The 13,025-nt window shown below is 38.8% G+C and overlaps 1 protein-coding gene across 5 annotated transcripts in view; it reads left to right on the top strand.

The window, feature by feature from the left end:
• slc38a6 (solute carrier family 38 member 6) overlaps positions 1-12,258 on the top strand; it is a 59,615-nt gene extending 47,357 nt beyond the window's left edge. For 4 of the 5 annotated variants that reach the window (XM_008116714.3, XM_008116715.3, XM_062968586.1 and 1 more), the window contains exons 11-16: positions 102-181; positions 1,713-1,813; positions 8,890-9,014; positions 10,298-10,442; positions 10,542-10,636; positions 11,251-12,258. In XM_008116714.3, the coding sequence (XP_008114921.2) occupies positions 102-181; positions 1,713-1,813; positions 8,890-9,014; positions 10,298-10,442; positions 10,542-10,636; positions 11,251-11,331 (627 nt within the window). In that variant the 3' untranslated portion in view covers positions 11,332-12,258. Of the gene's footprint in view, positions 1-101; positions 182-1,712; positions 1,814-2,849; positions 2,876-8,889; positions 9,015-10,297; positions 10,443-10,541; positions 10,637-11,250 lie in introns of those variants that run through there. The other variant, XR_507005.3, reaches the window with a different exon arrangement.
• The last annotated feature ends 767 nt before the right edge of the window (positions 12,259-13,025 follow it).

Below are 13,025 nucleotides of genomic sequence, written 5' to 3'. Positions count from 1 at the left end.
TGCAAGATTAAATTCTTGGAAGGTTTAGAAATACATGTCTAAAATTTACTAGCCTTACTTCAAAATGTTGATATGTTCTTTTGTCCTTGTATTTCTTTTAGAGTGCTTATGCTATTCCGGTTATGGCGTTCTCATTTCTCTGCCATACATCAGTATTGCCAATTTATTGTGAGCTCCAAAGGTAACAAGTCATTTGTATAATCGTTGGACTTGAAATCCAGCAGTGTGAGAGTACAGTGGTTTTCCAAAAGTCTGTTTTGTCTTTCATTTACTGGTGTAGATATAAGTGGTTCCTTCAGTATTTTGAGCAGCAATGGGCAGCTTCTGAATTCATGGGCTGAATGCAATTTACCAGGTCTCTCCTTCCAGCCCAGTTAGTTCTTTTCCTCCTCTCCAAAAGCTCCATGTGTCAGGAAAGGCATGGGAGACCACCAAGAAGAACCTTTAGTGTTACTATTTTCTATTATGGGGAGAAAAGGAAGCTATGGCATTGCACAAGAGTCCTACTTGATTGGACCTGAATAATCATTTGTTTCAGCTTTCTGTTTCCAACAGACTTTGTGGAGACATAATACAAGTAAAGCATGTTCACACTATGAGATTATAGCACTATGATTCCACTTTAACTCCAATGGCTGCATTCTATGGAACCCTGTGGGATTAGCAGTCTAGAATTTGCTGACAGTACTCTGCTGCCTTATCAGACTACAAATTCCAGTATCCCATAGAATGTAAGCTTAGCAACTAAAGTGCTACCATTGCAATTAATTATAATTGTGTAGTGTGAAAAGGTGCCAGGTTTCTATAGAATGCAGATACAATAGTTAAAGTAGAGCTGTGGTGCTATAATTTTGTGATTTTAATGTTTAGATTGGGTATTTTTAATTCTATGTCTTCATATCTAAATGTTGTTTGTATCTTATGATTAATGGTCTTACCAATTTTAATGCATAGTTATGTTTTTTGTTTAGATTTTATGTTTTGGTTTTATATATATGTTAGGAATTGAATTTTGCCATTATTATGTTGTAAACCGCTTTGAGTCCCCCCTGGGGTGATAAAAGTGGTATATAAATACAGTAAAACAAACAAACAAATAATTGCGTGGTGTGAATGGATCCCATGTGGAAGCTACTCCCTTCCCGCACTATGTCTCCCAGAAACTGAGACAGACTGCCTCTACTTTTGGAAGTTACATCATTACTGGTCACCACTGCCAGCCTTCACTTCCCATGAATATTTCTAACCACATTTTTTTAGGATACATCTGCACTGTAGCATTGATTCATTTTGACACCACTTTAACTGTCGTTGCTCAATGCTATGGAATCCTGGGAGTTGTATTTTTACAAAGCCTTCAGCCTTCTCTGCTAAATAGTGCTAATGTATCACCAAACTACAACTGCAACTGAGTCATGGCAGTTCAAGTGGTGTAAAACTACATCAGTTTTACAGTGTAAATGCACTCTCAAAGCTAGCTAAGCCAACCCCCCCCCCCCCCCCCCATCACTAGTAAGTTCTTTCCAGGAATGTATGTAGAAATTCCTTTTTATAAAAGTTGCAGAAAAGTGTGGCTCCTTGAGATTTACTTGTTTATTGGGGGGGGGGGGGACACTGAGATCCCTTGGTCGACATCTGAAACAGTCATCAACAGAGACTTCTTGTCTACTGACATCTTGACTTATGCTGCATTTTTTCTTTTGTCCTTGCAGTCCGTCCAAAAGCAGGATGCAGAAGGTAGCCAACACAGGAATTGGCTTGAGCTTTCTGGTTTATTTGGTGTCGGCACTTTTTGGATACCTCACTTTTTATGGTATGTGTACATCTTTATTTCAAGATAGTAATTCCTTTTTTTTACTGACACTTACCTGCAGAACCGTTCTCTCTCCATCCTCCTCCTACCTTTCTTCCATTCATTTATCTCTCCCAAACTGACTCAGAGTGGTTTATAAAACAAACAAACAGAATAGACATACAAATCTCTCTTAGGAGAAAAAAATGATGAGTTTTTCTTCTAATATATAGTACAACCATATCTGTAATGAAGTACAGTAGAGTCTCACTTATCCAACATAAACAGGCCGGCAGAACGTTGGATAAGCGAATATGTTGGATAATAAGAAGGGATTAAGTAAAAGCCTATTACACATCAAATTAGGTTATGATTTTACAAATTAAGCACCAAAACATCATGTTTAACAACAAATTTGACAGAAAAAGTAGTTCAATATGCAGTAATGCTATGTAGTAATTACTGTATTTACGAATTTAGCACCAAAATATCACGATGTATTGAAAACATTGACTACAAAAATGCGTTGGATAATCCAGAATGTTGGATAAGCGAGTGTTGGATAAGTGAGACTCTACTATATCTATTTTCTTCTTAAACCCGGATTTAAATAATCATGCTTTTGAAATGATGAGCCCTATTATAATGAGCATATTCTACACTGAGTGTAATACATGCATGCTAACATTTAGAAGCAACAATAGTTTAATGGGGGGAAAGCACTCAGTCATAGTTATTTGAATCAGTGTAGGCATTGTTTCTAGCTTATGACAACACTGAAGTAAACTTAGATTTATTCAGAAGAGGCTTGACTTTCTTTGAGACTGGAAGACTATGACTTGGCCAAGATTACACAGTAGGTTTCCATGTCTGAGTAAGGATTTGAACCTTTGTAGTCCAGTTGTAGTCCAGCATTCAATCCACTAGACCACACTGGCTCTCTACATGCTCTTAATATCTAGTCAGATTTCAGCACTCTTTACACTTTGTAAAAAGGAGGAAAAATGGAAAATATAGAAACGCAGAAGCATCTTCAGTGGCTTTCTTCTTTTCAAAGGTCTACCAAAGTACTGCAGAAAATTGGTGAGTGATCCATTTGACAGTGTGGCGTAGTCAGCTGGTGTGATGTAAATAGAAATTACTGTATATACTTGTGTGTAAGTCTAGAAATTTTAGTTGAAAAACTGACCTAAAAGATTTACCCAGGGGTCAGTGTAGTGGCATCTCTTTGGTGCTTCCCCTCAAAGGAGCAGCAAGGGAGTAGAGGTGATTGGTGCTTCTTTAAGGTTCTCCTGGGAGGATGAAGCTTTCAACTTTCATCACTCTACTCAGTGAGAAGGAAGGGCTTCCTATCTTAATTTTTATCAAGAAAAATTCATTCCTTTGTCTGAGTGGAGTGACCAAAGGCCTGCTTGAATTCCTGGCCAGGAAAATGCCAGCAATGATTTATCCGTGGGCTGGGTTCTATCAAATTCATTTTGGTCCCAAAACTTGCACTTATACATGAGGCTGACATATGTACAAGTATATAAAGTAATTGTTTTTGTCAAAAGCATGATCATAGTGTCCTGGTGTTCACCAGTGTCCGTATAGTACTGCTGTGTGTTTTTCTTTCTGAGCCTTATCTTGTTATTATTTTAGCATAGGTTCATGAAGCCACAATAATTTAAATGTTTGTAGTAAGGTCATTTAAATGCAGGAATATTTGTCTCCTAAAAGCAGCTGGAAATACTCTTTTAAGTCATAGAAACTTAGTAGGAACTATGCTTTGCTTAGCGTGTCGCCAGCCCATTTTCTTTCTTTCTTTGGACTGGGGCTTTGAGAAAGTAGAGCCCCAGTGGAAAGTGCTTTGATTCCTCATTCTTTGAAGCACACAGGGCTATGTTTGCACTATCTATCTAAGAAGAAATCCCTTTTCAACATGTGATAGATATGTAGCCAAGACGCAACAGATATATCTGCCTGGTTTTCATTAACTGAACAAGAGATATGATAAAAACATACTACTTGAAGATGTCACAGTTAGGTAATTCTTCTGTAGTGTTTCTAGGAAAGGAAATGATCTCTAGACATCAAACTTTCAATCTTTAAGTTTCATTTCTGATCCCCAATACACTGCAATTTACTTTCTTCAGCTTCTTCTGCCACTTAAAAAAATCTGGGTAAGTGTTCTAAGGTAACGTAAAACAAATGGGTGGTCCATGGACAAGTACTGTGGGTCCTGAGATAGCTTCCAAACTTCAGCCTAGTACCATGTACTTCAATACCCTTAATTTATCTCCTCTGTCCAATAGCTACACCCTTGAGAAAACTACAAGTATCTTGGGCTTTAGCATCTGTGAGCTTTTCTGTCCTATTTATCTAATCTTGCAAGATTCATAGGCTATATAGGACTTGGTTGTGCCAGCAAAACTTTTGTAGATTCTTTATGCTTGTAGATGCCTTTTAATGCAGTCAGCAACTATCCAAGAAATAACGTGGCTGGGATGCAAGAACAGATCAGGTCAGATACAAGATATCTACTAGGATGAAGGGGAAAGTAAGGCAGTTGGTTGCCCTTTTAGTCCAGAAGTCATACAAGTCAGTAGTACAGATACACAAAGCCAGCAAGGTATAGAATTGTAGATTGTAGCCAGTCCAAGGTCAGGAAAATACTAACAACAAAGAGTACTTCCAGTGACCAAGAAAGGACAGTTGAGAGTGGCAGGGATCTGCTAGGAGATTGAAAGCCAGCTACGTCTCCTATTTAACTGTTGCCAGGATTGGTGTACTTCTTCCTCCTTCCTTTATCTCTTTGCAAATGATGGTAACGTGTCTTCAGTGTCTGCATTTCTTGCTGGGATCAAAGCCCCTCATCTGCCTCAACTCTCAGTTCTTCAGGCTTAGAAGAACTGTCATCAGGAGCTGTAAATTCCTGGTGATCCTCCTCCTCCTCCTCCTCCTCTATTTGATTCTTCTGATGATCAGTTATGACAGTAGGGACCAAAAGAACACATGTAGGCATTGGTGCTTATTAGATTAGCCTCAAGTTTATATCTGAATGTTTTGTTTATTTTAGTTTCATATTTCAGTTTTTTTCTCTCTCATTCAACCATCACAGCTATGTCATGTAGAAATTAAGATCTCTGCAGCAACCAAATTAGTTCAAGGAGACTAAATGTAGTCACTAGAAAAAAAAATATTCCCTCCATTCTGTTTTGCTGTTTGGATGAAAGATGGCGTATTTAATTATCTTAACTGTATAACAGTCTATTTTTTGTCCTCCATTGTTGCAAAATTTGTGGTTGTCCTCCCATTCTGTTCCCAATTAGCTGTTCTTTAATATCACCCAGAGTTTAATTTGCCAAGATTCAGAGGTCAAAAAGTTAGGAATGCACCACACCCACTAGCTTATGGTAGAGAGTTGCAGCATGTTATTAACCTTAAAAATGAATTTTATGGAATATGTTTTTGCCTATTACACAGTGTCCTAGACCTCTTAACTCTTCTCTATAACTATCTCGCTATAACAAGCACTGGCCCATCAGACCTTCTTCTTTTTCTTATACAGGTTCTTGTAGTTATTGCCTCTATATGACAGTTTATGAAGCCATTGCAAACCATGTTTTTTAAGGCAAGGTGCAGCAGCTTGCTTGCCTGGATGCCGTGCAAAACTATGGCAACAGATAACCATGGATATGAAGGAAGAAACCTAAATGAGAGATTGAAAGGGAGGTCATTTCTAGCTCATTCTGCATGATTGAACCTCCAAGCCATGATTTGGAATGAGACTTCAGAACAAGGCCTTGTATCAGTATTATGAATATGATGCCTTCTTGTACATATACACAACAAATACTAAGACTCAAATCAGACCTGCTTTGTAACTAACAACAGATGAGCCGGGAAGGCGTATGGTGAAATCTTTAAAATGTTGGCCAGTAAACTTCTTGGATCCATATTTATTTGTCCTCAAGCCATTTCTGACTCTTGAACCTGTCATTTCTCTTGTGACCCAGAATATGAACCCAAGATGACCACCTTTCTTCTGCCCCGTAATCAACACTTCTTCCTGTTTGTCCTTTCCAAAGAATATGGCTAGCAATGGTTTTTTTCTGGGGATAATTCCAAGTCATTGTTTCCTGAAGAGATAATGAAAGTGGTGGACAAGTTTTAAAAGTTGCCTCAAGTTTTAATGGTTGGCCCTAACAGAGCAGATTTTTTTTCTAAAGCACATTCTAAAGTAAATATTCTTTTTGAGCAAGGATGGGAAAAGCACCATCATCTAAAATTTAGATTCTAAATGTTCTTAGATTGAAATTCCTACCAGCCCTAGCAAGCATAGCTGGTGATCAGGAACCAGCCCAATCTGGAAGGCTGCACTCGGTTGCACCATGCCTTTAGATAGATTCTGCTCCTGCCAAAGTAGTGGTAGTATCCTGCTTTCTCTTCTGAAGCCACTAGTTCACAAGATTATCAGACAAAAAGTTGCTTTCTGCTTTTACTGAGTCTAAAACACAATCCTATAGGTTCAAATCACAAGGAAAGAAATTCCACCCAAATATTAGGAAGAACATCTTGTAAGAACTTCTTGACAGTATAATTGACTGCCTCAGAATGTGGTGGACTCTCCATCTTTGGAGGTCTTTAAGCAGAGATTGGATGGCAATCTCTCAGGACTGGGTTAATTGTGCATTTCTGCACAGAAGGAGTTGGACTAGATGGCCTTTGCAGTCTATTCTGGCTCTTTCTTTCTGGCAGATGCTTTGTATTACAACTGTGGACATAGTTGACACAGGCTGGCAGCAGGAGAGTACACATGGCAGTGGGTATATTCAGACATTGCCATTCCAAATAAGAATTCTGCTCCCACATGAATTTTTCCTTCTATTTCTAAGTTTCTAGCATTGCACCATGCCATTCTGAAAATCATTCACATTTAGATCACTTATACTTGCTGTGTTTGATTTTTCCTGGTATCTTTATCTTCCTCTTTTCTCTGGATGCTCAAATTGTGCTTTTTTATGTTCAGCTGAGGTTTTAAGTTACTTGGATGCTAGACATTTGGAAACTGGAGGAAAATTTCATAGGCCGAGTCCACTTCAAAAATAAAGAACCAATAAAAAGACAAGGATGTGGGAGTTTTCCATCAACACAACCCTCAGACAACACACAATACAGACACACAATCAGCTGTGCACATGTTTCCTTGCCATAACATTCCACTTTGTAATGCCTTGCCCACTGGGATTCAAAATGGTGTGGACGTGTCTCTATTTTTGTTGCCAAGTCAAAGTGTTTCTTTGTCCAGTCATTTAAAAGTTGGCATTCATTTGAGTCTGCTTTGCTTAAGCCTTTGCATTGTTTTTATAAATATTGTTTTATGTCTGGTGTTGTCTTTGTCACAATTAGTTTTGCCTGTGTATATTTTATACTGCCTGAGGATCTATGAGACTGGAGAGCAGTATAAAAATATTTTTAAATAAATAAAGTGCATTACAGGTTGAGCATCCCTCATCCCAAATTCCAAAATTGTCCACTTGGGTGGCTTAGATAGTGATTCCTTTGCTTTCTGATGGTTCAGTATATACAAAATTTGTTTCATGCGCAAAATTATTACAACATATTGTGTTAAAAGTTAGCTTCACTCTCTCTCTCTCTCTCTCTCTCTCTCTCTCTCTCTCTCTCTCTGTGTGTGTGTGTGTATAAATAAAACACATAAATGAATTTGTGTTTAGACATGGATTCCATCTCCAAGAAGATGATGATGGTCCCCCATGACCTTCTGGCAAACAAACTAGTCAAATGTGAGCTAGTCAAAACTGCATTTAGGTGGATCTGTAATTGGTTAAACAAATAAACCACCAATGCTTCGTCTTCATCCTGGAAAGAAGTGACAAGTGGAGTGCTACAAGGTTTTGTCCTGGGCCCGGTTATGTTTAACATCTTTATTAATGACTTAGATGAAAGGTTAGAAGGCATGGTCATCAAGTTTGCAGACGACATCAAATTGGGAGGGATAGCTAATATTCCAGAAGACAGGAGCAGAATTCAAAATGATCTTAACGAATTAGAGAGATGATTGGCCAAAACTAACAAAATGAAGTTCAACAGGGACAAATTCAAGATACTCCACTTAGGCAGAAAAAATGAAATACAAAGATATAGAATGGGTGATGCCTGGTTCGACAGCGGTACGTGTGAAAAAGTGTGGTGGAGGCTCCTTCTTTAGAGACTTTTAAGAAGAGGCCGGATGACCATCTGTTGGGTGTGCTTTGAATGCAGTTTTCCTGCTTCTTGGCAGAGGGTTGGACTGGATGGCCCACAAAGTCTCTTCCAACTCTATGATTCTATGTTTCTATGATATTTTTTTATTTATTACCCACCTCTTCTATAAAATCACATATTAAAACATAGCTAAAATGCAACCATAAAAGCATATATTAAAATTTACAAATATCAAAATGCATGAGACAAAAGTTAAAACATAATAAAAATAGAATGTGATTTAGATGTCATAGTAGGCCTTCTGGGAGATATTCTGAAGTCTGAAAATGCCTGAAATCTTAAACATTTCTGATCCTAAGCATTTTGCATAACAGATACTCAATCTCTGTATTTATATAGGAAAATGACATAACAGGGGGGTTATATCCAGCAACTTCAACTGACTTAAAGCCCAAGGTTTTTCCCTCACTCTTTCCTTCCAAAGCACTTCTGCTCCCAAGTGTTTGGGATAAGGGATACTCAACCTGTACACGTTTCTGTTTTAATTGTAAGAAATATTTCTAAACATGTGAATATTTGGTTTGCAATATATCCTCTTATGAGCTCCTTTTTTGTTTGGCATGTGAATTTCATGTCATTGTAGTAGTTTTAATGCTAACTTAAAAAGTAATTAGCCACATTACTTTAGCTGATTTGATGTTGATGCCCTATTGTTAAATTGCTCATTGGAATAGTGGGCAGGCCAGCTGTTTTTCAAAGAAGCTTGCTTACCATATCTGATCACTTTAGGGAGCCCTTGGTTAATATTTCCTTGTAGCTTTACTGAATATGGTATTACATGAATGATTGAGGCCCACTTCCCATCTAAAAGCCTTTTAAAACCATTTCAGGTCACGTGGACTCAGAGCTGCTGCGAGGATACAGTAGGTACTTGCCCCATGACACAGTCATCATGACAGTCAAACTGAGCATCCTTTTTGCGGTGTTGTTGACAGTTCCCCTCATCCACTTTCCCGTAAGTATTGCAAACAAGTTGATTTCTTGGCCCTGCAAAAATAACTTACTTAATTATTTCCAGACCTCATTGCCATCTTGGTTGTCTCCCACGTTCAAGTGGTTGATCCAGATCCTCAGGCTCTCATTAACCACAGGCTTAAGATGCTGTGCTGATTTTACTTTTTAAAAAAGTTAAGAGAAAGAATTTTGGACTTCAGTTGAATCATAGCATTGTTTCCAGAATAGGATATCCTGACATTTATTTGGCTTGAATTCGTATGACATTTTCAAGCAAGCATGCATTTTCATGAGCAAGGAGGAGTCAGCAAAACGTTTTCTTGAAATCTCAAAGCCTGTTTTCCCCACTCTTTGATTATTTGAGCCTCAGGTTGATCAGCAAAGCTAAATGGCAGAAGATGTACACAGCTGCATGATTTAAATTTATGCAGGTATTGCTATGCTTGGCTTAATGCTGCAGGGGAATTCTACTAGTTCACACAGTTGTGTAACCAATCATATAATTTTATTATTTATTTATTTATTTCAATTATTTATACCCCGCCCTTCTCACTCGAGGGGACTCAGGGCGGCTTACAAGTGGCAATTGATGCCGTTACACTGATATACAATAAACTAAAACGATTAAAACAGTTAAAACAGTCATAAAATAGTCATAAAATACAATATACAAGTTTAAAACAATGCAAAGTGCTTATGCCATTCATCCACCAGACCTTATACAAGAGCCGTAATTCAGACCGCGTCGAAGCCAACACATGCTTATTCTTCAAATGCCTGCGTACATAGCCAGGTCTTCAGTTTTTTTCTGAACCCCAAAAGGGATGGGGCCTGCCGAATGTCACTGGGTAGGGAGTTCCACAGCCGGGGAGCCACCACCGAGAAGGCCCTGTCTCTCGTCCCCACCAGCCGTGCCTGTGAGGCGGGTGGGACTGAGAGCAGGGCCTCTCCAGAAGATCTTAAGGTTCTTGTGGGCTCATAGGGGAAGATACGTTCGTACAGGTAAATAATAATGTACAGCAGTGGCCCATTTTCACCTATTAGAATAGAATCTCTATTCACTTTCATAGAAAATGCAACTGTTTACCTCACGTTCACTTCTGTTTAAGTCTCCAACACTACAGTCTTGATTGTGTCTATCAACCATTTTTGGTTATCAACAACCGAAATGATGCAAAGTTTTTTGCTTTCTTTTGTCCAAATATAACAAAAAGAAATTTTGAGGGTTGTTTTTGTTTGTTTACTCATTAAAATGCATGTATTTTTGTCTTTTGGATTCCCCAGGCGAGGAAAGCTGTGATGATGGTATTTTTTTCCCATCTTCCCTTCTCTTTGACCCGCCACATCTTCGTCACTTTAGCACTCAATGCAACTTCTGTCTTGCTGGCTATGTATGTACCTGACATTACACAACTTTTTGGAGTAGTCGGTAAGGCTTTCTCTGAGTTTTCCTTCCTTTGCCTGACATTATAAAATATCTGTATAAGAGGGTTTATAACTAAATAACATTCCTCTTACCTTTTTCAAGGGTCTACCTCATCAACCTGTTTACTTTTTATATACCCTGGGTTGTTTTACCTTAAGATCAGCACAGAAGATTTCGTTTCACGGCATAAACTTGGGGTAAGAAGTCAGTGTGATGCTTTTGTTGTATTTTGAATTGCTAAACCAGGAAGATAGATGTGGTTTTAGCACACAGGTGCCAAAATCTGAATACCAAGTTAACACACAGCCTTCTGTATTCTGAGTTTGTGCCTAGACATATGAGCGATGGTGCATCTCAGAGATTTTTTAAAAAATTGAACTGCTATATATGCCTCGCAAGAGTAAAGTTCTCTGTTTTAATCTGAGATCTTAATTCAATTTCATTGTAGATCCCCTTTTTTCACACATCAGGTCATGCTCAGTTCATTCCACTAATACTGTTCTATCGAAAAGTGCGAAGAATTGTGTCTTGCCAAGTTTCTGTCTTGGAGGTTACTATAGCTTTATCCAGTTGAGAAGGCAAATCCTTGAGTGAAATCATTTCCTCAACCACAAATGCAGCCCATTTGTGTGAGCAGATCCGAATATCCCCAAGATGCACACAGTGAACATGTTTGTTTAAATGCAACCATTTAACTCTGCTGCCACCTAAGAGGCGAAATAATGTTCCCTTAATCACGGACTTAATGAATCAAAGCGTAAATTGGTTTCTGCTGCTCAGGATTTATCTGTTTGTCTTAATTCCTTCCCAGGCATGTGCGTTGCTCATTTTTGGCCTCTTGGTTGGCCTCGTCAGTTTAGCACTAATCATTTACAATTGGATTCATCATTGAAAGCATTCCTGCCTTCTGGAACTTGGAGCTGCTACTCAGATAAACATTTCAGCAACATCTGAAGTGAAATCACTGCTTCAAATGCTGGGGGAGAAAGAAAGGCTTCACAAAAGTTTGCAAATCATAACAAATCTGCACTGCAAATCAGATTTTTTTTCCTTACTGCAAAATTGAGCTGGAACTCAAGAAAATTATAGCAGCAGTTTTATCATTTTTTACTCTTTAGTAATCCTTTTCCACTTACGGGCTTCTTTGCCTTGCAAACAACATCCAGAAAGATCCAATCAAAAAACTCAGAGATCACAATGACATCATGTTATATTATCTGGTTCCAGTTATAAGTGTTTTGGAAGAACTGAAGAAATGTTGGGGTGTTTTTGCACAACAACCTCCAAAATTCCCCTGTCAGCATGACCAAAAAATTGGAATGTGCTATCCAGAACAAAATAAACAAACAAAACCCAGCAAAACCTCAGAAACGTTTCCATGCTCTGCCTGTCTCTGGCCAGCTAGTAAACAACCAAAAATCGAGTATTCAGTGTGGTAGAGTTGTGGCTGAAATCCAACAATACAAGGCAGTCTTCTGAGAACATCCTGCAAAAAGTGGCTGAAATCCTGCTACACCTGCTGCTGTCAGTTCCACAGAAACAGCATTCAAAACTCCTCCATCCTTCTTGCCCAGCAAAGAGCTCCAATATGCAAACCGAAGCCAAGTCTGGTCTAGCTCTGATTAAAGCCTGCCATCCCAGTTGATTTATAGTTCAGCAGAAAAACAAGAAATCACTGTGAGATTAACCCTGCCTGCCTGCCTGCCAGTGTGTCCTGACTTTTTTACTGAACAGTAAAATGTGTACAGTTTTTATCCTTCATTGCATTCGGAGGTAAGATCCCAGGGTTAATGTAAAATAAAACTCTGGTTTCTTTCAAGTGTGTCGTTTGCATCAAAACTGCCATATTGTGAATTTATGCAATGGCAACAATGTTCTTAGTTTAAACTATGTGAATGGATTGGCATGGTACAGTCCTTCCATGCCTCTACATGAGCACATTGTACTGATATAACTTCCTATGATAAAAGGGGAAATCGCTGTTTTGGCTGAACTATCCAGCACCTCCGCTTGAAAATCACTTTCCATCAGGCAGAAGGTATGGTTTGAGATTTTCTCCAAAAAAGTATCACTGTCCCGTGAGAGGGCTTCCAAGCAAGAACTCTGTGTAAATTCTGGCTTTGTATCCTCATGGCCTAGAGTTTGGATAAAAATACTCTTTTAAAGCTACAATCCCATATGGTCATTTGAGTTGCACTTCCCCCCAAGTTGCTTTTTCATATTTCAGTCATGATGACTGAGAGTGTATCTACACCATAGAATGTGACACCACTTTAACTGCCATAGAGGCGCCGCTGGTGACATAATGGGTTAAACCCTTGTGCCAACAGAACTGCTGGCTGAAAGGTCAGCAGTTCAAATCCAGGGAGCAGGGTGAGCTCCCATCCGGGCGTCCCCTGGGTAACGTCCTTACAGATGGCCAATTCTCTCACACCAGAAGCAACTTGCAGTTTCTCAAGTCACTCCTGAACATGAAAAAAAAACTGACATGGAATTCCAAGAGTTGTCGTTTTACAAAGTCTTTAGCTTTCTTTTCCAAAGAATATTGGTGCCTTACTAAACAGCAGATCCCAAACTTCCATAGCA

Source organism: Anolis carolinensis, chromosome 1 (genome assembly GCF_035594765.1).
Source record: "Anolis carolinensis isolate JA03-04 chromosome 1, rAnoCar3.1.pri, whole genome shotgun sequence".
NCBI lineage: Eukaryota > Metazoa > Chordata > Lepidosauria > Squamata > Dactyloidae > Anolis > Anolis carolinensis.
The sequence above is the reverse complement of the archived record's forward strand: the minus strand, read 5'-3'. Positions and strand labels throughout refer to the sequence as shown.